Genomic DNA, 24,286 nt, shown 5'->3' on the forward strand with positions numbered 1-24,286 from the left:
AATTGATTTTTATTATTAAACTCTGGCATTGATTTCAGTGTGCTACATGTGAGGTCACATTTTGTACTGTTTTTTATGGAAGAGTGTGAATGCATGGAAAGAGTACATAGTTGTGATAAAGGGGCTCTTCCCTTCCCATTGAGGACTGGCTATAGGAAGCAACAGTATCAAATGTATTCTATACACATTGTATAAGCTTTGTTATACAAAGAGGTTTGATAATTTTTTGATCATTTCCACTATATTTTAACAAGCAATTTCCTAAGTTAGTGACAGCTGTTTAATTTTCTTCTACCCATTTTCATTTTAAACAAATAGAAATCTTTTTGTATTATAATCATTAGTTTCTTAGCAGAATGCAACAGCCTTTTTTATAAGCATTGCTGTTTGCTCATATTTTCTGTTATTGTCATAGAGATTTAAGAACTGTACAAATAATATTGTTTTCAATTTATTAACCTAATTTACTGTTACTTTTTAGAGAGTTTTTACAGAGTTGTTTAGGAGAAAAGTTTTAGTTGAACTATACTGTCATCTTGTGGTGACCAATGTTTCTGGTTCAAATTCACACATGAAAGTTTTCTTTTCAAACTGAAAGAATCTGGATACCATACAAATAAAGTTACGTTTCTTGTGGCTGCTTGGTAACAGATATTCAGGGTATTTTCTTCCCCACTAATTCCAACGAGGTGTCTACCTCTGCAAATCAAGATGATATCCAGAAACAAAGGCATCCAAACTGACCCTCATGAAAATTTTGCCCTTGAATTCATCAGTTCTCCTGCAGCCTTCCTGAGACATTGTTACCTAGGTCAAAGTGTTCAATATCCAAGAGGACCTAAAAGCATTCCTTTGATCTAAGAGATCACATTTAGAAATAAAGACTTCAGCTTGTCTGCATCTCCTAAGATAATTGGTATCAAGCACCAACTAGCTTCTGGCATACATCAAGCTTGAATCTTCACCATTCCTATCCCTTGTAGTCATCCTCACTTGCACAAAGGGCGTTCCACATGTGCACAAATAAGTGATGCCAATATGATGACATTAGACAGAAATTGCTTGGATATCAGTCTTGCATTTGCCACACACAAGTCCTTTCAGCAGTGTTCAAGTTTCGTAGAACCAAAACAACTACTCCATTTTGGAGCAAATCCCACCATAGTCACATCAGGGACTGTATGGCTGTACTGCACCCTGGCGATGGTGCTACGTAGTATGACACCAAACCTATGCAAAACAAATGCCGCTGAGGGTATTTGGTGCTCATACCCACCTTCCTCTGTATTGCCTAGCCAGCCCTGGTTTTGGTCTCCCTGTCCCTGAGCTGGACTTATCTGTAAGGCTGCTCTGCTTTAGTTGTGGGGAGGGACTGGAAGTGGGTGATTCTCCTCTTCCCCATCAAAGTGCCAGGGCAGAGCAAGGAGGTCAGGAAGGTCTATGGGCCATGGATAGGATCAGCTTGAGGCAGAGGGGCTTGTACCCCAGAGGGATGGAAGAAAAAAATGGATGGGCATGTCCAGTGTTGCATTTTGCTTCAGTTTTCCAACTGAAAATTTGCAGATGACACCAAGCTGAGTGGTGCAGTTGACACGCCTGAGGGATGGGATGCCATTCAGAGGGACCTGGACAAGCTTGAGAAGTGGGCCCATGTGAACCTCATGAGGTTCAACAAGGCCAAGTGCAAGGTCCTGCACCTGGGTCAGGGCAACCCCCAGCATCAATACAGGCTGGGGGATGAAGGGATTGAGAGCAGCCCTGCAGAGAAGGACTTGGGGGTACTGGTGGATGAAAAGCTGGCCATGACCCGGCAATGTGCACTCGCGGCCCAGGAAGCCAACCATATCCTGGGCTGCATAACAAGAAGCGTGGCCAGCAGGTCGAGGGAGGCGATTCTGCCCCTCTACTCCGCTCTGGTGAGACCCCACCTGGAGTACTGTGTCCAGCTCTGGAGTCCTCAGTACAAGAAAGACATGGACCTGTTGGAGCAGGTCCAGAGGAGGGCCACAAAAATGATCAGAGGGCTGGAACACCTCTCCTATGAGGAAAGGCTGAGAGAGTTGGGGTTGTTCAGCCTGGAGAAGAGAAGGGTCTTGGGAGGCCTCATTGCAGCCTTTCAGTACTTAAAGGGGGCTTATAAGAAAGATGGGGACAGAGTTTTTAGTAGGGCCTGTAGCAATAGGACAAGGGGTAATGGTTTTAAACTAAAAGAGGGTAGATTCAGACTAGATATAAGGAAGAAATTTTTTACGAGGAGGGTGGTGAAACGCTGGAACAGGTTGCCCAGAGAAGTTGTGGATGCCCCATCCCTGGAAACATTCAAGGCCAGGTTGGACGGGGCTCTGAGCAACCTGATCTAGTTGAAGATGTCCCTGCTCATTGCAGGGGGGTTGGACTAGATGACCTTTAAAGGTCCCTTCCAACCCAAGCCATTCTATGATTCTATGATTGTAAGAAGTCTGAATTATTCACGTGTCTAAGTCTCGAGTTCCCTCGCTGCCCTCATAGGGTGTACCTCAGTGAACAGGGAAAATGGACCTGAGCCCTTGAATGTTTTCCATTCCCTCAGCTCTTTTTAAGAAGTACCAAGATAAAGCACATTTAAATAATGTGGTTCTTGCTTTTGTTTTCAGTCCTTCCCTGGACATCTGTGCTACAGATCAAAGAACCAAGTGAAACACACCTTTAACTGTTTGCAAGATGCATGCCTTGGAGTGCATGGGCAGAAAATATTCTCTTACTAATGCAGAAAGCTGCAAAATACCTCAGGCAGCTGAAATATCATGTGGATCATGCCAGTCGTGGGAAAAATGTGATGGCAAGAGATTCTTCACAATTGTAAGCAAAATTGTTTATATGACCAAAATGAAATTTTTATCCCTAGTTACGCATTAGCTGTAGGTTACGCAACATGTCCAGTGTTGCATTTTGCTTCAGTTTTTCAACCCCGACCCGATCGGACAGGCTGCAGAACATGGTGTTAGGGGATACAGAAAGGCACCTGCCTCCACGGTATTCAATAAACCCTGATCTAGATGCTTAATAGGATCACAGTGTTTGCTGGCACGACAAAGAGTTTCTCCCATCACTGGACCTGGCTGGACCAAAAGTGCTGTGCGGAAGCTGCGATGGGACACAGGCTGCAGAGACAGACTTCTGTTTCCTACATCGAAAAGACAGTCCTGAAATCCAGATGTGCCACCTTCTAAATCGTTTGGACTACTTCCTATGCATCGAAGCAGAAGGGTGAATTAGCCAGTGCTGAATTTAGGCTGGTACCATTCAGCAGTTGCTAGTACATGAGTCTGTGGGTTTTGAGCAGGCTGGAGTTCACTATTGGCAGTGAACTCTATCCTCACCCGCGACCTGCACGGGGACTAAGAGCTTCTGGGATTGTACTGGATCAGCCACAGCTCTGCCCATTCCCTACCCTAGAAGTATCCAGTGCTCCTGAATACTGAAGACGATTGCATGATGATATAAAAAAAAAAAAAAAATCTTTCTTTCCTAACAGGTTTGAAGACATGTAAATGAACAAGATTATTTTTATCCCACAAAAGGACAAGAATAATTCCTCTGGCAGCATATCCTTGCAGGCAGCCAAACCAACATACTTCCTTTGGAGGCTGTTGCCATGGCATCTGTCCAATGTCTTCACAGCATCTTCCAGATTTCTGAGATCTAACGAGAAAGAAAGGAAAGGAGGCACTAGTTAAAAGACACAGAGCAAAGTTGCTGGGAGAAAAATGACCCAGTCCAGCCTGTAGGATGTATTCATACTTTGAATTAATTGGGCTTTTTTTTCTGTATGGCATTTCATCCATAGGACCCTGAGTTTTCTCTTTTGATTTTTGGCAAGGAAGACAGAATTGCTATAAAAATATTTTCATTAAGTCAGAGCAAAATTAATTTTACCTAACTTCAGCCATCTATGTGCCTGTCATATGTGCATCTAAGGGGGCTGTCTAGGCTTCTGTTAGAATTAATGGAAGGAGAAGGGTTCCTCCCAAGGATGATTTATCCAGCCTACTTTAGACACCTAACTTAAGATGGGACGATTTACCCTTTGGAACCATTTATCTCTCTCCTTTAACTACAGCGGGACCATGGATGGACTAAATGCCTGGATTTTCAGGTGAGGTAAAATGAATATGAGCAAAGACCTCTGCCTTAGGTGTTATTCCAGGGATGGAAATTACCAATCAAAATGAAAGAGCTGAGTGAACAGCCTGGGCCACACATTTGTGCATCTGGAAACAATGCAGCTAAAGTCAAAATGGCTTTTTGCCCCTGTCGTGGTTTCAGCCCAGCCGGTAACAAAGGACCACGCAGCCGCTCGCTCGCTCACTCCTCCCGCCCCCCTCCGGTGGGATGGGGAGGAGAATCAGAAAGGAGAAAAGGAAAAAAAACCGGAACCTCGAAGGTTGAGATAAGGACAATTTACTGGGACAACACAAAGAGAGAAGTTACAACAACAACAACGGTACTAATAAAAGAATATACAAAACGAGTGATGCACAGTGCAACCGCTCACCACCCGGAACCCGACGCTCCGCCACTTCCCCCACCGAAAGCCAAGAGAGCACCCCCAGCCCGCTCCCCAGTTATATACTGAGCATGATGGCACATGGTATGGAATAGCTCCTTGGCTAGTTCAGGTCAGCTGTCCCGGCTACGTTCCCTCCCAGCTTCCTGTGGAAATTAACTCTATCCCAGCTGAACCCAGGACAGCCCCATCCCTCAACCTTAGCAGAAGTCAAAAGCCTCCCAGCACATAAATCAGCACCAAAGGAATTCAGTGAGAGGCCACGCTCAGGAAACAAGTGAGGATAAATTAATATTGAGACAACCGTACAAGGCTGGTTTGTCCAGGAGTGAAAATGCAGCAGTCGGACATGGCTTAATTGCTTTGGGGATCGTGCCTTTTTCTGGACAGCAAGCTCCATGTTACAGGGGTTCAACTGTCCACACGTTCATCGTGGAAGAGTTCCTCACAGTTTGCTGGCTTGTGGCAGGCCCAGACAGCTTCATTTTTGGAATAATTGCATTTTTAGTCAGCTTCAGTAAACCAGAAGCAGAAGGAATAAGATCTAGCCTGCCAGATAAATACATACTTTTATCAAGAGCTGTTAGACAAGATGTTGCGTTAAAGGGTAAAGAAGTTTGGCAGAAAATAAACCCCCTTGCGTTCCAGCTTGTCCTCAGATATCAGAGGGGCTGGGGGCGGCTAGGCTTAGATTCTGAGTGACGCCCAATTCGACGCTCTAAGTCCGGTCGCGTTCAATATATTGAACTAACTCGATCACGGATGCACAAATAGCGCAATGTACTTTCATCTAGTTGCGTTCAATGAACTAACACAGCCAGACTTAAGGAGTTTGGTCACATTCAACTCTCACGGCTAGATTAATGAATAGTACAGTTTATTAAAGCAACAGAAGTGCAGATTCTTTTGGATTGCCGGTGATAAATACACTGTCTGCAAAGCATGTGCAAGTACCAAGAATATGAATAAGACAGCCGACTACAAACGCGTTAAATTAAGGAAAAACTCTATAGAGATTTCTAAGTTTCCCGGGGAAGCGCTCGGTATAACCGAGGGTTCGAATCTTACCCAATAGGCGTCCCTATGGGGGGGGAAGAGAGGTTCGGCCCGTCGACTGATCCCAGAAGTCAGCGATGTCCTCCCGACTTGTCTATGATGGTATCTTCCCTAGCATTCCTCCTCTCTTAAGCCATTTTATACTACCTTCTTATTTTTAGGTGGAGCTTGAGTGACTCCAGTCATACATACCTTTATGACGATTGGTATAAAATCTCCTCGCTTTACTTTTAAAGGTATGAGCTAGAGAAATTCAGAGCGCATGCTCAGTGAGGGGTGGTCGCACCTTGAAGGCAGGTAGCCTTTGGAATGGAGGTGTGTTTTGGTATTATAATGAGATTATAATGAGCAAAGTTCACCCAGAGAACATAATTTTGACAGAAAATGAAAAACTGCTGGTTCAGGGCTGGCTCAGGGTAACAGCTATGCAGTTTATCAGTTCCATAGTACCATCCAGTTCCCATCCCTGCGATGATATCACAGAGCCTGGCTGCGGTGTTTCCACTCTGCTCCACCCTCCGTGTTGTTTCTCTCAGAGTCAGCATACCAAGCTCCCCTGGTGTTGCTAACATCTAAGGTTGCAGGTTATGTTGCTTAGGGAATTATTATGGAACAGATTCCTTGCATATCCACCGCATTCCACCCTGGAGGTTTACCTTCTCTTAAGAGGTGGACATATCAATAAGTCACCTCCAGCAATTATTCCACACAAGGTTATATAATTCTACAATCAAGGTTAAATAAATTGGTTTTATCATCAATTTCTGACTTTGTTTGAGACAAGTAGGCGTTGAACTGGTGATAAGATAAACACAAATTTCTTCAAGTTCTCTCTGTACACGTTATTTCCCCAAAATTAACTCTTCCAAGATAAAATTGCCTATAGATTGTGAGTCTACTGAAGATGCACAGTAGGCTAGCATGTGAGAATTTAAATGGTGCATCTGAATAAAAAATGATTTTGCATTAATGATGTCCATTGCGGTGCTTTAGACTGCAGGCAGACTGTCATGTGGCGTGGGGGAGGCTGGGGGGGGACATGGACAAGCAGAGCGTGCAGTAGGGGCTGCCTATTTTTTAAGGCAGTTCACTTTGAAAGTATGTATTACAGCCAAGAATACCCTGTCCCTGAATTTCAGTCATGAAAAGTTTTCACTGAACGTGGAAATAGGGCCAGGACTTGATTCTGCAGCCTGAAGTGGAGCTGTAGGTACCTGTGAATAGCAGCATGGGCACTATTGCAGAGAAGACGCATTAGAGTTAAAAATTATGTGCCAGTAAGGCAACTTAGGTGTGTTAAATATTTTCTTGACCGGGTAGAGACATATTTACACATAGATACCCCCTAGTCATTATTTCTGGGACCAGTCGCACCATGGCCTAGGACACATTGCGACGCCCTAATAAGCACCAGTTTTGGGGTGGTGTCACCAGGGACAACTGAGCTTTTGGAGCCCGGGCCCCCGAGGGTCTCACCCAGGACACCAGGGCTTTCAGGGACTCCGGTCTGTCCCAGCAGGCCGGGCCTGGCGGGAAGGGGCCACCACACGGAGGGGACTCCTGAGCACAACCTGGGGCGAGGCCAAGTCAAGGAGAGCACTCGCTTTCTGCCGCGCCGGGCCTCCCCAGCCAGGCCACCGGACCGGACCCCTCCGCCGCGCCTAGCCAGACACTCCCGACGCGCCCCCGGAAGCGCTTGCCGGGCTATAGCGGAAGCGGGGCGGGGCCTAGCCCAGCCTCTTTGGTGCTGGTGCCTGGAGAAGATGGTGAGCGCTGGGGCCCGGGCGTGGGGTATCCGTCACCATCCGCTGCTGCGCTGGGCCCTGTGGGGCCGCGGGGCGGCCCTGCGCCCTGCTGTGGCCGGGCTCGACGGCGGGACGGCGCTGCGGGGAGGCCGCTGCGGGGCCAGAGCCTGAGGGCCTGGCGGTGGGCGCCGCTCCTGGCCTGGGTGGGGGCGCGGGGCGTCTCGTCCAGGGCGGGGAGGCCGCTGCGGGGCCAGAGCCTGAGGGCCTGGCGGTGGGCGCCGCTCCTGGCCTGGGTGGGGGCGCGGGGCGTCTCGTCCAGGGCGGGGAGGCCGCGGTGGGGTATGGGGCCGTGTCGTGGTTTAGCCCCAGCCAGCAACTAAGCACCACGCAGCCGCTCATTCACCTCCCTCACAGTAGGATGGGGGAGAGAATCAGAAGGGTAAAAGTGAGAAAACTCGTGGGCGGAGATAAAGACAGTTTAATATGTAAAGCAAAAGCCGCGTGCACAAGCAAAGCAAAACAAGGAATTCATTCGCTACTTCCCATCGGCAGGCAGGTGTTCAGCCATCCCCAGGAAAGCAGGGCTCTATCACACGTAACGGTTACTTGGGGAAGACAAAGCGCCATAACTCCAAATGTCCCCCCCTTCCTTCTTCTTCCCCCAGCTTTACATGCTGAGCATGACGTCACATGGTCTGGAATATCCCTTTGGTCAGTTGGGGTCAGCTGTCCTGGCTGTGTCCCCTCCCAACTCCTTGTGCCCCCCCCCACTCACTGGTGGGGTGGGGTGAGGAGCAGAAAAGGCCTTGACTCTGGGTAAGCGCTGCTCAGCAGTAACGAAAACATCTCAGCATTATCAACGCAGTTTTCAGCACAAATCCAAAACGTAGCCCCATACTCGCTGCTATGAAGAAAATTAACTCTATCCCAGCCAAAACCAGCACAGGCCGTGTGCCGGGGTGCCTCTGGGGTCTCCTTTGGGGTCTCTTCCGTGCTCGCTGTGGGCCTGGCCAGGCCGGCGCTCTCCCCGGGGGATGAGGCAAACCTTTCAGATAACGTATCAAGAGGGGGTTTGGTCGCCAAAGCCTCTTGTGGTGAGTGTACCGTGTGGTGATCTGCGTGAAATAAATACCTTTCCTCAGGAAAAAGCAGTTTACTGTTTATCAGTGATGAATTTGGGGGAGATGAGAAGGGAGTTGGAGATAACCACTTGGTAGCTTTGTTTTATTTCAGCACTGGGTGGGGGGGTAGGAATGGCAAAGAGAGGTGTAAGGAACTGATTTCTAAAAATGGAGGATACCTATAGGCGAAACTGAGTTGGTGTTTCAGTGTGCCTCTGACACGTTTATTGGACTTCATGAATTTGCGTGTGTTTTTTAGAGGAGCTTATGTTTTGAGTTACGTGACTTGTGAGTGCTAATGATGTTTACAATGTGCAATGTCTTGAAATGTTTTTCAGACGAAGGGTACATCCTCGTTTGGTAAGCGACGAAATAAGACACACACCTTGTGTCGTCGATGTGGATCCAAGGCATACCATCTGCAGAAATCTACCTGTGGGAAATGTGGTTACCCTGCTAAGCGTAAGAGAAAGTGTAAGTAACAGACTTGAGTTTAAAAACTTGTGTTTCTTTGTCATCTTCAGTAGTCTGGCTTTTTTCCAACCAAGGAAGAATACTGTGTCATCTTGCAGTGTTTGGAGCTTTTTTTGAAATTAACACTGATTTAACTATATTTTAGCTAACATGTGCAGTATTACTGCACAGAAATTGACTTAATTTATAATTATTTTTTTTCTTTTGCTTCTGTCAGATTGAATAGTTGTGCTATTCAAATGTACTGTGCAACTAATTATTTGGTGCAGATGAGTAACAGTAACTTCTGTGTTCTAGATAACTGGAGCGCAAAGGCTAAAAGACGCAACACCACTGGTACTGGTCGCATGAGGCACTTGAAAAGGGTCTACCGTCGATTCAGGTATGACATTTTATTACAAACTAGTGTAATGTGAAATCTTGCATGGATTTCACTGAATTATAAAATTCGTCATTCAAAGTTAACACTCTTATTTAGTACACTTAATGTGGTATGGTCTTTCTTTTTAAATATATTGTGGAAATAAATGATGCCTTATATCTTCAAAGGAATATGCTGCCAATAATAAAAAGCTCACTCATTGTTAATAGATAGAATGTATAGCAAGCTCTGATGTTTCTGTTAAGTGTAGACAGTACAGAACACAGAGGGTATTGTAATAAAATGTCCACATTTGAAAAGGTATGCTTTGTGTAGCATTGCCTCTATTTGTGAGTCAGTGAAATTGCTGGTTGTGCTGAAGCGTGGAGTTTTGTAAGAGACAATTCTTGAAATGCATTCCAAATCCCCTCTTGCCCACAAAAAAAGTTCAGGATTGAAATACTTCAGTAGTCGCTCTCTAATTTGGAGTTCAGTTAGCAGTAAGTAACTGTAACATCAGTGTGGTGGGTTGACCCTGGCTGGACACCAGGTGCCCACCAAAGCCACTCTTATCACTCCCCCTCCTCAGCTGGAGAGGGGAGAGAAAATATATCGAAAGGCTCATGGGTCGAGATAAGGACAGGGAGAGATCACTCGCCAATTACCATCATGGGCAAAACAGCCTCGACTTGGGGAAATTAGTTTAATTTTTTTACCAATCAAACCAGAGTAGGGTAATGAGAAATAAAACCAAATCTTAAAACACCTTCCCCCCACCCCTCCCTTCTTCCCGGGCACAACTCCACTCCCGATTTTCTCTACCTCCTCCCCCCGAGCAGCGCAGGGGGACGGGGAATGGGGGTTGCAGTCAGTTTGCCACACATTGTCTCTGCCGCTCCTTCCTCCTCAGGGGGAGGATTCATCACACTCTTCCCCTGCTCCAGCGTGGGGTCCCTCCCACAGGAGACAGTCCTTCACAAACTTCTCCGGCATGAGTCCTTCCCACGGGCTGCAGTTCTTCACGAACTGCTCCAGCGTGGGTCCCTTCCACGGGGTGCAGTCCTTCAGGAACAGACTGCTCCAGCGTGGGTCCCCCACGGGGTCACAAGTCCTGCCAGAAAACCTGCTCCAGTGTGGGCTCCTCTCTCTCCACGGGTCCACAGGTCCTGCCAGGAGCCTGCTCCAGTGTGGGCTTCCCATGGGGTCACAGCCTCCTTCGGGCATCCACCTGCTCCGGCGTGGGGTCCTCCCTGGGCTGCAGGGGGACAGCCTGCCTCACCATGGTCTTCCCCACGGGCTGCAGGGGAATCTCTGCTCCGGCGCCTGGAGCACCTCCTCCCCCTCCTTCTTCACTGACCTTGGTGTCTGCAGGGTTGTTTCTCTCACATGTTCTCACTCCTCTCTCCAGCTGCAGTTTCTGTTGCGCAGCAACTTTTTTTCCCCCTTCTTAAATATGTTATCCCAGAGGCGCTACCACTGTTGCTGATTGGCTCGGCCTTGGCCAGCAGCGGGTCTGTCTTGGAGCCGGCTGGCATTGGCTCTATCTGACATGGGGTAAGCTTCTAGCAGCTTCTCACAGAGGCCACTCCTGTAGCCCCCCTGCTACCAAAACCTTGCCATGCAAACCCAATACACTCAGATTCCAAGTTACAGGTTTCTAAAATGTGTTATAAATCTTTGAGTTGTACTTACGAGGTACTGTACTGTTAAACTCATTAAGAATTTCTTTTGTATGACCTCCGTGTTCTAAAATGGAGCTCTGTAACTTCTGGCCTAATACACCAGAAAGTTGGATGAAAAATACCAAGCAATTCAAGAGTCTTTTCCTAAAAATGTAGATTGGATTTTATAGTGAAAAGTAGGAGTCTTTTATGTCCTGAACCTAGGTGTAGTTGAGGGATCCATTCATCTGTGGGTTTTTTGGTGAGCGCAGTCTTTCCCAGCAGCAGCCAGAAAAGACCTTACAATGTGCAACTGCAGCCTGATTTCCACCGAGTGTTGCTGAAGTAGAAATGTCATATCCAAAAGCAAGCGTGGGGCTGACTCTTCTTTTGTCATGCCTGTCTTAATCTCTGGTTGGAGACAGAGGATTTCTGTAAGAAATTGACTTGCACTTCAGTACTAACAAATGTGAAATCTTTTGCCGAGTTGCTTAGTAGGAACATAAAGTAAGGAGTGCCTTCAGTGGGTGTGCTGTATCTGATTCAGTCTTGTAGTGTTTACTCAGTTACTGAAATCTTCCTGTTTGAAGAAGTCAAATTTACTTCAGCAGAAGAGAGAGAAGACCATACTGCTTATTCCAAACAGCTTGTCAATGATGTTTCTTATTAAAAATGTCTGAACATATGAACTCCATAGTGATTTCAGTGCATTACTGAGAGAAGCTGAAAAAAGCTGGTGAACTTGATCTAAAACGTTACTTGTTAGAAAAATAACCTGGAGCAGAAATCACCCTTTCAAAAAGTGGTAACCATATTTCTACTTGTAGGAATGGATTCCGTGAGGGAACCATGCCAAAGCCCAAGAGAGCAGCTGTTGCAGCCTCCGGTTCATCGTAAAGACTCATCTATTTGTTAAAATAAATGGTCTTATCCAGAAAATGTCACCTTTTATACATGTTCTACTTCAGAGAGATATGGGATTCCTGAAAATACATATATTTACACACACAAATTCTTGATGGTACGCACTGAAGTAATTCATTAAAAATAATCCTTTAATTGACTTTTCATTTGATAGCACCTCCACCTTGAAAAGGACCATTATCTCTGTGCTGAGCTTAAAAAGAGGCTTGTATGTGTTACTCAAAAGAACTCGCCTGCAAGAGAAATGGAATATCGGCACTATGGACTGAGTTTCATTGTGCCCTAGCATGGAGAGTCAGAATTTATCTCAAAGATAGTAACTTGAATAATGGCTCTAAGTGCTGTTCTGGGAAGGAATAGTTTAAAAGGGATTCCCAGTCTTAGCCATTGTTCACTGTTCTGTGGCTCTGAAAGGCCTGCAAAAGTATTGTTTATTCAGTGGGCCGTTGCTTCTTGGGTAAAAAGAAACTCCCAAGTCTGGAGCGCACATACTGCCAGACATGAAGGGACTGGAGATCTGCTGTAGTTGAGACAGAAGTTACCCAAATGGTCTGGGAAGGTAAGTGTGGAAAGTTGACACACAAATAGATCAGAATTAATTATGCTAGGTGTAAACAATAAATGGTAGGTAGTATGATACAGAAGTCAGTGACTTGGGGGTATGTTTGAATTGTGGATTGATACCTGATAAACTCGCACCCTACATGGTGTGTTACTGGGTCACTCAGCTGGCTCTCAGACTCAGCTTTAAAAAGAAGCGATCATAAGATGCTGTTATGAAAGTTTTGGGAATTTAGAAGATAGTAATCACTGCAAGGATTTAGAGGATTTTCAGATGCCTTGAAAAGAAAATAATAAAAAAAACCAACCCACCACCACCAAAGACTTCTGATACTTTAAGCTTCTGAGGCTGTTCTATGATTCCTTTGGTTTCGTCATGAATTTCCAGGAGTAGCATACTGCTTTGTCAGTACTGAAGGATCAGCAGTCAACAAATGTATCAGCTTGTGCAAGTCACTGAAGAATTTTTCAGCCAGGCTTGAAATTGGAGTGCGCCTGACTGCGCTTTCTTATATTTTAAATGAAGTATAGTTAATGCTTTTGGATAATTGAGTGTATCTAATTAGGCTGTTTCTAAACAAAAAGAGAAATCTTGCCCTGCTGTTCTCTTAGCATGTAACAAATATACTGTACTCACTCTGCTTTCAATTGGTCCTCCTGAGAGTCTGAAAGTAAGTGGTGTTGAAGCTGTTAAATTAAAAATACATTTTGCACATATTACACGTTATGTATTCACAGGGCTCAGGAGTGCATCTAAAATATGTTTTTTGATGATATCCTGGGAAGCAAATGTAGGAGGAAGTAATCATAAATGTCTTTTTTGTTACTCTCAGAGTGAGAATAACCCCTCAGGACATCTGTCGTGGTTTAAGCCCAGCCAGCAACAAAGCACCACGAAGCCTCGCTCGCTCACTCCTCCCCCACGGCCCTGGTGGGATGAGGAGGAGAAAATGTAAAGAAATGCTCGTGGGTCAAGACAAGGACAGGGAGGGATCACTCACCACTTATGGTCACGGGCAAAAAAACAGACTCAAGTTGGGGAAAAAACAAAATCAATTTAATTTACTACCAATCAAATCAAAACAAGGATAATGGGAAGTAAAACCAAATCTTAAAACACCTTCCCTCCACCCCTCCCTCCTTCCAGGGCTCAACTCTACTCCTGATTTTCTCTACCTCCTCCCCCCAGCGGCACAGGGGGATGGGGAATGGGGGTTGGGGTCAGTTCATGCATTGTCTCTGCTGCTCCTTCCTCCTCAGGGGGAGGACTCTTCACATTCTCCCCCTGCTCCAGCGTGGGGTCCCTCCCACAGGAGACAGTCCTCCACGAACTTCTCCGGCATGGGTCCTTTCCATGGGCTGCAGTCTTTCAGGCACAGACTGTTCCAGCGTGGGCTTTCCCACGGAGTCACGGCCATCTTCGGGGGCATCCCCCTGCTCCGGCGTGGGCTCCTCTCTCCCCAGGCTGCAGGTGGGCATCTGCTCCCCCGCTCACCTCCATGGGCTGCAGGGGGACAGCCTGCCGTCTCACCACGGGCTGCAGGGGCATCACCTCCTTCGGTGCACCTCCTCCCCCTCCTTCTTCACTGCCCTCGGTATCTGCATAGGTGTTTCTCTCACACTCCAATCTCCTCCCCTGCTGCAGGTTCCCCTTCTTAAATATGTTTTCCCAGAGGCGCTACCACCATCGCCGATTGGGTCGGCCTTGGCCAGAGGTGGGTCCAACTCGGAGCCGGGGAAGCTTCTAGCAGCTTCTCACAGGAGCCACCCCTGTAGCCCCCTCCCCCGCTACCAAAACCCCGACACACAAACCCAAAATATTCCACCCTTTGCCTCTGCGAATCACATATTTAAGAATTATCACTAAAATCACAAACTTCACTCACATCAACAAAAAACTTCCCCACAACAAAATTAACATAATCACGATACCAAACAGAAGTGGACAATTTACACACAATCCACCCCTCGTCCCTCCACCACAATTACAACAACCGAAATTCCCATGAGTATTCCACTAACATTGTTCAGTCCATGTTTTGCCCATTACCTCTTCCAATTACTATCCTTATCTCAAATTACTACTCTTGCCCCACATTGGGCACCAAAAAGGACTGTCCTGGTTTAAGCCCAGCTGGCAACAAAGCACCACGAGGCCGCTCGCTCACTCCTTCCCCCCTCCTCGCCCCCTCCGGTGGGATGGGGAGGAGAATCAGAAAGGAGAAAAAAAAGAAGGTAGAACCTCATGGGTTGAGATAAGGACAGTTTACTGGGACAACACAAGGAGAGAAGTTACAGTAATAACAATAGTACTAATAAAAAGAAAATACAAAACGAGTGATGCACAATGCAATTGCTCACTACTTGGAACCTGATGCTCCACCACTTCCCCTGCTGCAATACCACCCCAACCCCCCAGCCCACTCCCCAGTTATATACTGAGCATGATGTCACATGCTATGGACTATCCCCTTGGCTAGTTCGGGTCAGCTGTCCTGGCTTCGTCCCCTCCCAGCTTCCTGTGGAAATTAACTCCATCCCAGCCAAATCCAGGACAGCATCTTAAAACGGATCAGCAAGGCACTAAGAGCTTGTTGAACAATGGTACAGTTGGACAGTGGTATGGCAGGTATTCTGACTATGGGTGGGAATGAAAGCCTTTGCTTTGCGAAGTCTTATATGATGTTCGTTGTGTAATGTGGGATTTTTGTTTTGAGCGGCCTGTTACGCTGACCTGCAAACATGATATAATACTGCAAAGGCAAGTGCTTAGCTATTTGCTGCTGCTACCTGTTAGCTCCTCAGCATGAGTTATGTTATGCTATACCATGCTCCTGAAAAATGAGCATTTGTATAATATACAACATATCAAGGTAATAGCGACTGAAACTTGCAATGGCTTGCAGTAACTTTGAAAACTTACAAACTTCATTTCAGGGGGAATTTTACCTACAGCAAGAATGAATTTTATGTACAAGCAGTTTGACAGCCACTTCATTTCCAACTGTTTTAAAATTCTTGGTGAGGGGCAGGAAATCAGTTAATTTGGGCTATGTTCAACCTATTCAGAAGAGCTCAGGTAGCTCACCATTACATGTCAGTCATAGTTGGCCTAAAAGCTTTACTGGATACAGATTCTGAAGCACTTCAGTTCTTTGTAGTGTTTTCTTAAATGATGAAAGCTGGACTGCCTCGATGGTTTTTCAGTACATAAATAATCTTTTGTTGAGATCTTGTTATAATAATCTTAACTCAAGGGTTATCAGTTAGAATTGAACCTCTGCATAGTGTTCACTGGTAGTTTAGATCAGCCTCTTTATGTATAGAATGTGAGAGACTGAAAGAGTTAATGTCTCAAACATTGTGGTGGGGCAAGTTACACAAACTAAAGCCCCACGCGCGCGCGCCCACCGGAACTGGACCTCTAGGCTGACGGGTGCAACGCTGGACCCAGGACCGGTGAAATCTTTCTCTTTTCTTTTCCTCTTTCTCTCTCTCTCTCCCCCCTTTTCATAATCCCTACACCTCATCCCTTTAGACATAAAACCGTTGACCAAGTCTGGGACTAGGAGTGGATCCAGCTGCCCCTAGGCTCTTCTCTGAGGAGGAGTCTGGAAAGCAAGGGGGTCTGCTCTGAACCTCGTGACTCGACGGGAGGGATCTCCTTATTCCCTGAATTGATGTATATGGTTACCACAGGTTACACGGTTTACTGAGGTAGTTTCATGCCAATTCCTGTTGTGAGAGACCACGCTGCCTACTGTTATGCCTCCCAAGTTCAGGTTGCTTCTGCCATGAATAAAACGTTCAACTGATCATTTGGTGTTGCTTCACCTTAATTTAGCCCGAGGGAATTCCGAATTCACCACAACCCCTCTCTGGTCTGTCCAGCCTGGGTCGTGACATAGAACTATTACCATACACAGTCTGTAATATGTTTGATTTTTGCATCCTTCAGACTGATACATATGGCGCAGTCAATCCAAGAGACCATTAGATGGTACAGTCTAAATTACATCAGAAATTATTACATTTCATATTCAGTGTAGCAAGTCTCACTTTTTAGACAAAAGTGTATCAGATTAAGGTTTCTTAAAGGCAGAGAGGTGTTGTTCAAGTGATTGTGGTGGCAGAAGATTGATCAGATTTGGTATGTCTAGCTCCAAAAGTGTAACTGCATGACAGAGTTTAAAAAGAGAAAAAGGATCCTTGTCAGCTTGACTTGAGGGTCAGAGCTTTTTTTCAGTCTCAGACTTGTAAGTGGGAATGCTGCTTATTGCCATGAAGCAGTATTTCATCTGTGTTGGTTCATATTGAACGGATGACAAGACCTAACACAGCTGTTCAATGCATAGCGAGCCATAGGTATCTAACCATAGGCAACTAACCAGAGAGTTACTTTAAATCCAGAGTTCTGGGTTTATAGTAGAGTGGGGGTTTGTTGCGGACACATATTTAGCTAACGGTCGCAAAAGCATTCCAGACGCCTTTAGAAGGCCTTGAACAGAATAAACAAGAAGACAAAAAAAGAAAGATGCCAATTAGAAGAACACAGGTGCACATTCCAAGATAAAGGGAACTTGGCACGAAGAACCTTAATTTGGCAGTTTATCTTGACCAATTAGACTGAGGCAAGTTTCGCATGTTTTAGTTAGTATAACCAATTGTGTCCTGTGTTTATGCGCGTGTACAGAGTTAGTATAACCAATTGTGTCCTATGTTTATGCGCGTGTACAGAGTTAGTATAACCAATTATATTTTAGCTTATGGCGCGTGGACAGCTGATGTTTAGCTTGACAAGGTATATAAGCACGCTATTTGGGCAATAAAGGGAGAACAACTTTAACCGTATCGGTGTCCGGTTGTTACTCGGCTCACGTCTCCAGATGGTTCCCTGCAACAGGGGTTTTTTTGTGGGGTGTTTTTTTTTTTTTTCCTTTTTTTCTTATGTATGGGCTATTGAGGGTGTCGTGGTTTAACCCCAGCCAGCAACTAGGCACCACGCAGCCGCTCGCTCACTTCCCCCCCCACCCAGTGGGATGGGGGAGAGAATCGGGGAAAAAAGTAAAACTCATGGGTTGCGATAAAGACAGTTTAATAGGACAGAAAGGAAGAAAATAATGATGATGATGATAATAGAATTGGAATATACAAAACAAGTGATGCACAATGCAATTGCTCACCACTCGCCAACCAACGCCCAGTTAGTCCCTGAGCAGTGATCCACTCCCCAGGCCAACTCCCCCCAGTTTCTATACTAGATGTGGCGTCACATGGTATGGAATACCCCTTTGGCCAGTTTGGGTCAGCTGCCCTGGCTGTGTCCTGTGCCAACTTCTTGTGTCCCTCCAGCCTTCTTGCTGGCTGGGCATGAGAAGCTGAAAAATCCTTGACTTTAGACTAAACACTACTTAGCAACAACTGAAAACATCAGTGTGTTATCAACATTCTTCTCATACCTAACTCAAAAACATAACACTATACCAGCTACTAGAAAGAAAATTAACTCTATCCCAGCCGAAACCAGGACAGCGGGTAAGAAAGAATAAATGCCTATACCAGTACTAATGGTTGTATGTTGCAGTTAATAAAACTAATGCAGTCTCTCAAAGGTAATTTAGACTTCTAGTACCATTGTGCTTCCTGCAAAGACATGTAAATAACAGTACCTGCTTTAGGTAGGCTGTGTGTGTGTGAACTAGCAAATCCAATAGGGTGAATGAGCTACACCTCTATCAGTGTGAGACTGTTGACTCCACAGTAGGAACAGCTGAACAAGGTGTTTCACACTTTCTGACTCCCAGCTGTTTCTACCATCCAATGTGCTAGCATAAAGTGGTGCTAATTTCACTTTACCTATGAGTTGAGATTAACTAACTCCTCTGTTGCTGTATTGTGAGGGTAGTATGGAGATCAGTCTAGCTACTTTTTCCACAATGACACAAGCAAACAAAACCCACTAGATTTTTGTGACCCCTGGAAAGGGGACAGGTGGGATATGTCATGGGATACTCTAAGAAGAAAATCTTGGGGGAAGAAGAGTGTTAGTTGCTTTTCCTCACGAAAAAGGTTCATGATTTGATTCATGACAATGATTTGAAGACCTCTCCTAAGAGTAAGTTACTTTCCTATACACAGCCGTAACTACTATGCTAGATTCTTAAGCTTCTCTGCTCTATTAAAATTTGATTCAGAGCCCTAAATGAGAACCTTTGAGTTCTTGACCTTATGCTATAAATGTGGAGGCTTTTTTACTCAAAATATCAAATAACTTGATTAAGTGACGCTGTTTGTTTTACTCAGAATGTGTACAAACTCACCCACCTCATGGGACAGTTGGCATAGGCTGCATCCATAAGAACACGTAGATAAAGCAAGGTAAATTCCAATGTAAATATTTTTTTAGGTGTTTCATGAGGTAAACAGGTTAATGAACATGTTAAGGCAGAAGTCCTCAATACAGGTTGTGGGCAAGCTGGCAAAAATGCAATTTGTTCATGGAAACAAAGTTATATTTCTTGACTAATGGGGAGATCAAAGTTCTAGGGCTTTCCAGAGAGCGCTGCTTTCTTAGTGGTGTTATCTCTTGGGTGCCAGCAAACTGGGGACTATGCTTCCTGATAAGGTATTTTATATGTAGGTGATAGAGATCTTGTATTTATGTATAGGGAAAGATGCTAGAGGACAAAGGACAGAATTTTCTAATTGCAGTAAAGCTGGGATAAATAAATGCATTTAATCCTGTTTGTTTTCTTATGGTAAACTTACCTAATGATCCTCTAATGGTGTATATGCAAAATAATAATTAGCTGAACTTAGTACAGATCTTTGCCTATTTGATTGCTACTGTTAAACTGTGGTATGTAAAGGAACTGGTGTACTGTAGTCATGGCACAAGGTACAGTATGTTGCCTACTGTATCAGTAAATACCACTGCGACTGTTTCAAGTGATAGTTGTTGCAATACTGCACTGAAGCAGCAAAATATTACCAGATAGGAGTTACAAAAGAGAAATCAAGACTAAGATTTTTGGGATGCCATGTCTTCAAGAACAGGACAGGTATTTGAAGGCACATCTTCTGAAATCACTGGTTACTACCCTGACTATAACAGCCTCCCTCTTCCACGTATAATGAGGAAAGACCATAAAAGGAACACAATAAGAACACATTAACACATGAAAGCTCATACACTTTGCAATAGAACAATGAATCAAAACTTGTGAAAATCCATAAGCACCTTCTAGAAAGCATAAAGAGGAGAATCTTGATGAAACAAAAGGGGCCTGTGATGGGTTAACCCTGGCTGGACGCCAGGTGCCCACCAGAGCCGTTCTATCACTCCCCCCCTTCTCAGCTGGACAGGGGAGAGAAAATATAACAAAGAGCTTGTGGGTCGAGATAAGGACAGGAGAGATCACTCATCAATTACTGTCACGGGCAAAACAGACTCAGTTTGGGGAAAATTAACTCAATTTATTACAAATCAACCAGAGTAGGGTAATGAGAAATAAAACCAAATCTCAGAACACCTTCCCTCCACCCCTCCCTTCTTCCCGGGCACAGCTTCACTCCCGGATTCTCTACCAACCCCCCAGCAGCACAGGGGGACGGCGATGGGGTTTACGGTCAGTTCATCACACGTTATTTTCTGCCGCTCCTTGCTCCTCAGGGGGAGGACTCATCACACTCTTCCCCTGCTCCAGCGTGGGGTCCCACCCACGGGAGACAGTCCTCCACGAACTTCTCCAACGTGGGTCCTTCCCACGGGCTGCAGTTCTTCACGAACTGCTCCAGCATGGGTCCTTTCCACGGTGTGCAGTCCTTCAGGCACAGACTGCTCCAGCGTGAGCCCCCCACGGGGTCACAAGTCCTGCCAGAAAACCTGCTCCGTGGGCTCCTCTCTCCACAGATCCGCAGGTCCTGCCAGGAGCCTGCTCCAGCGCGGGCTTCCCACGGGGTCACAGCCTCCTTCGGGAACCCACCTGCTCCGGCGTGGGGTCCTCCCCGGGCTGCAGGTGGATATCTGCTCCACCGTGGACCTCCATGGACTGCAGGGGGACAGCCTGCCTCACCATGGTCTTCACCACGGGCTGCAGGGGAATCTCTGCTCCGGCGCCTGGAGCATCACCTCCCCCTCCTTCTTCACTGACCTTGGTGTCCGCAGGATTGTTTCTCTTACATGTTCTCACTCCTCTCTCCGGCTGCCGATTACCGTCTGTCAGGTTGGGCGACAAAAAGGACTGTAGTGGGTTGACCCTGGCTGGATTCCTGGTGCCCACCAAAGCCGCTCTATCACTCCCCCTTCTCAGCTGGACAGGGGGGAGAAAATATAACAAAAGGCTCGTGGGTCAAGATAAGGACAGTTTAATAAAGTGAAAGCAAAGGTCGCGTGCGAAAGCAAAGAAAAACAAATGATATTATTCTCTACTTCCCATCAGCAGGCGATGTCTGGCCACTTCCTGGGAAGCAGGGCTTCAGAACGCGTAGTGGTTGCTCCGGAAGACAAAAATGCCCCCCTTCCGTCTCCCTTTACTTAGCTTTTATATCTGAGCTGACGTCATATGGTATGGAATATCTGTTTGGTTAGTTTAGGTCAGCTGTCCTGGTTATGTCCCCTCCCGAGATCTTGCCCTGCCCCAGCCTGCCATTGAGGGGGGGGCAAAAATGTTGGAGAGACAGCCTTGATGCTGTGCCAGCACTGCTCAGCAGTAGCCAAAACACTGGTGTGTTATCAACACCTTTCTAGCTACTGATGCAGAGCACAGTGCTATGAGGGCTGCTATGGGGAGTATTAACTCCATCTCAGCTAGACCCAATACAGGGCCACAAAAGGGAACGGACCTGTTAAAAAAGCAAGCGTGTTGCCTACTGGGTGATGCTCCAAGGAGAAAATGGTGAATAAATAGCTAGCTAACATGCATGGACCAATATATAATTTATTTTTCAATTTGCCAAAGCAGCTAACAAAACAAGTGATGCACAATGCAATTGCTCACCACTCGACCACTTGCCAACTGATGCCCAGTTAGTTCCCGAGCAGCGATCCACCCCCCCTCCCCCAGGCCAACTCCCCCCAGTTTATATACTAGGCATGACGTCACACTGGACCGGACCCCTCTGCCGTGCCCAACCGGACACTCCTGATGCGCCCCCGGAAGCACTTGCTGGGCTATAGCAGAAGCGGGGTGGGGATATATTTATATATCTGCTATTCCTATACAGGAAAAGCATATTCCTAGTCTCTGTTAAGCAGGTTACCCTGTTTGATGGTCCTCTGGAAGTTTTGGGTGAAACCCTTGCCCTACTCTTTTTTCACTGTATCCACCTGTTTTCAATTCCTTAACACAGTAATTGTGGGAGTCCTTACTGTCCACAGGAATAGCTAATCCTTTCCTGAAACTTGCCAAGCAGTCTCCCCAGCGGTATCTTGTGGCAAGGAATTGAACGTCTTATTCTATACTATCCAGGAAAGCCACTAACTTTTGTTCGTACTTCACTTCTGATCCTCAGTTTTTCCTATTATGATCAAAGGTGAATGACTTCTCCCTCAGAGGAAATAGTCCCAGTCTTTTGCAATGTCTTCAGTGGAATTTTTCAGATTCCCTGAGTGTCCTACACTACATTGGATTTAATAGAGGGTTGCCAGAAATGGGAAGATAAAGGAGTAAATTAGGTTTTTAGAAGTGCCCCAGATAGGAGGCACAGTTATTGTCATACTTTGAAAATAAAACAGATTACTTGATAGGAGTTCATCTGTTTTGTCTAACAGGGTTGAACAGACAAAAATAATAACAAAAAAAGATAATAAAAACTGGCCAGAGCTCCAACAAACACAGGCAAAAAATAAACATACAACACCAAAACAAAGACACAGTTATGAACAATAAATCTCAGATGGGACATTCTTTTTATTTGATTATTTAACTGTTGTCACTGATAAAACTATGCACATTTATTTGTAAGAGTAGATCCTTTGATCTTAGTGAAACTGCCTATATGTAAATAAAAATACAAGTTGTAAGTGTTTGCATGATCAGTTTGTTACTGTCCAAGGACAGATCTCTCATATGTTATCTGGACTCTGGAACAGTAGATACATGAACCAGTGCTAGCAGATTTCAAGCAGTAACATCAGAGGTGTCTTTGAGAGCAATATCTGAGGCACCTTGAGCAAGCTTTTCCGATAAGCACAACCAGCCTCTCCAAGTGTAGGAAGCCCCAGTAGTGCACCACTTGTTTGCACTTCTAATTTTTAGCACTGAACCTGAATATCAACTAATATTACTTCTGTTTAGGAGAAGCACCCTCCATAAAGTGCTGTCACTCCTATGGTTTTGCTGGAAACATTTTAGTCTGGTTTTCATTGAGTCGGATGCTATCCTGAGTGGTTTTTTCCTCTGTGCTTTTGCTTAGCACAATCCAACAGCTGTGTTTGTGATGAAGACGGGCTGTGCAAGGAGGGAGGCATCCAGATCTGTGCTGAAGTGAGCAGCTCTGCTGCCTGTCAGACCGTGACCAAGTGTGAGGCTGGGCAGCTCAAATGCCGGGGGGAGACTGTCACCCTTGTCAGCATAAGGCCCTGTGACATACAGAGCAAATAAGAGATGTTATGGTTTATTTTGCTTATCACCATGGGATATGTCAAAATGTGTCAACTCTTGGGCGGGATGTACTTTGAAGTTTGCTCTACCAAATGTAAGCTCTACTGTGAAGTCCACTGCAGCTGATGAGACTGTGCATTGGCTCTGGTCAGCTCTGAATCAGGGCTCGAGGCTCTTCGTTAGGCAGAGCTGCACTTGCCGCTACTGCTCATGACAGGGCTCTTGCTTAGGCCCCGGACATGGCACTGGCAAGTTTACTTCACATTTCCATCAGAATTTAAAAATGTTCCTGAAGTGCAATCACCAAAGTAGCATTTATAGTGATGGATTACAGTGTCTAACATTGTAAATACATTTTTTCTTAAAGCTGCACAAACATGCATGCACTGATTAGATTTAGATTGCAAAAAAAGGCTTTACAAAGTAAGACGCATGATTCTTCTCTTTTAATAAAGTAACTTCTTCCTACTGTGCCTTATTCAGTTGAGCAAATAGTATGCACAGCACTGAGCCTGTCGTTGAGCCTGAAGCTCTTAAAGGTCAAAGCAATGTGCATTAATAGTAAAGCCAGCTTAAAGTAATGAGAAGACTTCCTATGCTCACAGCTTCTCGTACACAGAACCACTTAATGAAAAATTGCCATTTTACATTGTCATAACTATCACCATGAGCTACATTTGTAAGCGCAGGGGCAATACTTCCTCACATAAACCCTACCCTCAGCTGGAAAAGCTTTGCTTTCCGTGGTGCTGACAATAAGGATTAAGCCAGAACAAGAGAGGTATGCTTTCTCTTGGAGACTCCCTCTCCTGGGGGAAGCTATGTTGGAGGGCAAGGTTGCCACTGCACTGACTGAAAGGATCTCCTGACCTTTACGCTCTCTAGAACTTAATGGCACTTTTTGGTTTTTTGAGAAAATTGTAAATTTTTGCAGACAGCTTATAGGTGAAAACAAGTAAAATAAAAGCCAAATTAATTTATTCAGTTATTTGCTTGTTACGGATGCACGACTAACCAAATCCAACAGGTGTTAAAACTCAGATTTATTCTTCAGCAAAAGTTAGTTAGAAGTCCGATAACATTCTATAAAATCACAGGCTCAATGATGTAAAGAGAATTAATACTACACGGCCGACTTAAGAATCCCCAAGATTTAAAGTGATGGCTCAAAACACGCGTATCACTCACCTAAAAGCTGAGGGCTCTCTCCCTCTGCCCCGGCCCGAGAGGGAG

The 24,286-nt window shown here is 45.5% G+C and overlaps 1 protein-coding gene and 1 non-coding gene across 2 annotated transcripts; both read left to right on the top strand.

Moving 5' to 3' along the window:
* The first annotated feature begins 6,641 nt into the window (after positions 1–6,641).
* Positions 6,642–12,028, top strand: LOC128136033 (uncharacterized). Its single transcript, XM_052775124.1, has 5 exons — positions 6,642–6,656; positions 6,952–7,368; positions 8,807–8,942; positions 9,240–9,324; positions 11,792–12,028. Exons 1-5 carry the CDS (start codon positions 6,642–6,644, stop codon positions 11,859–11,861), a joined length of 723 nt encoding a protein of 240 aa, XP_052631084.1. The 3' UTR covers positions 11,862–12,028.
* Positions 11,609–11,689, top strand: LOC128136293 (small nucleolar RNA SNORD72). Its single transcript, XR_008233320.1, has one exon. It is a non-coding gene; the product is annotated as a small nucleolar RNA SNORD72 (small nucleolar RNA).
* Positions 12,029–24,286: the final 12,258 nt, after the last annotated feature.

The sequence above is a fragment of the Harpia harpyja genome, chromosome W (genome assembly GCF_026419915.1).
Source record: "Harpia harpyja isolate bHarHar1 chromosome W, bHarHar1 primary haplotype, whole genome shotgun sequence".
NCBI classification, from domain to species: Eukaryota; Metazoa; Chordata; class Aves; order Accipitriformes; family Accipitridae; genus Harpia; species Harpia harpyja.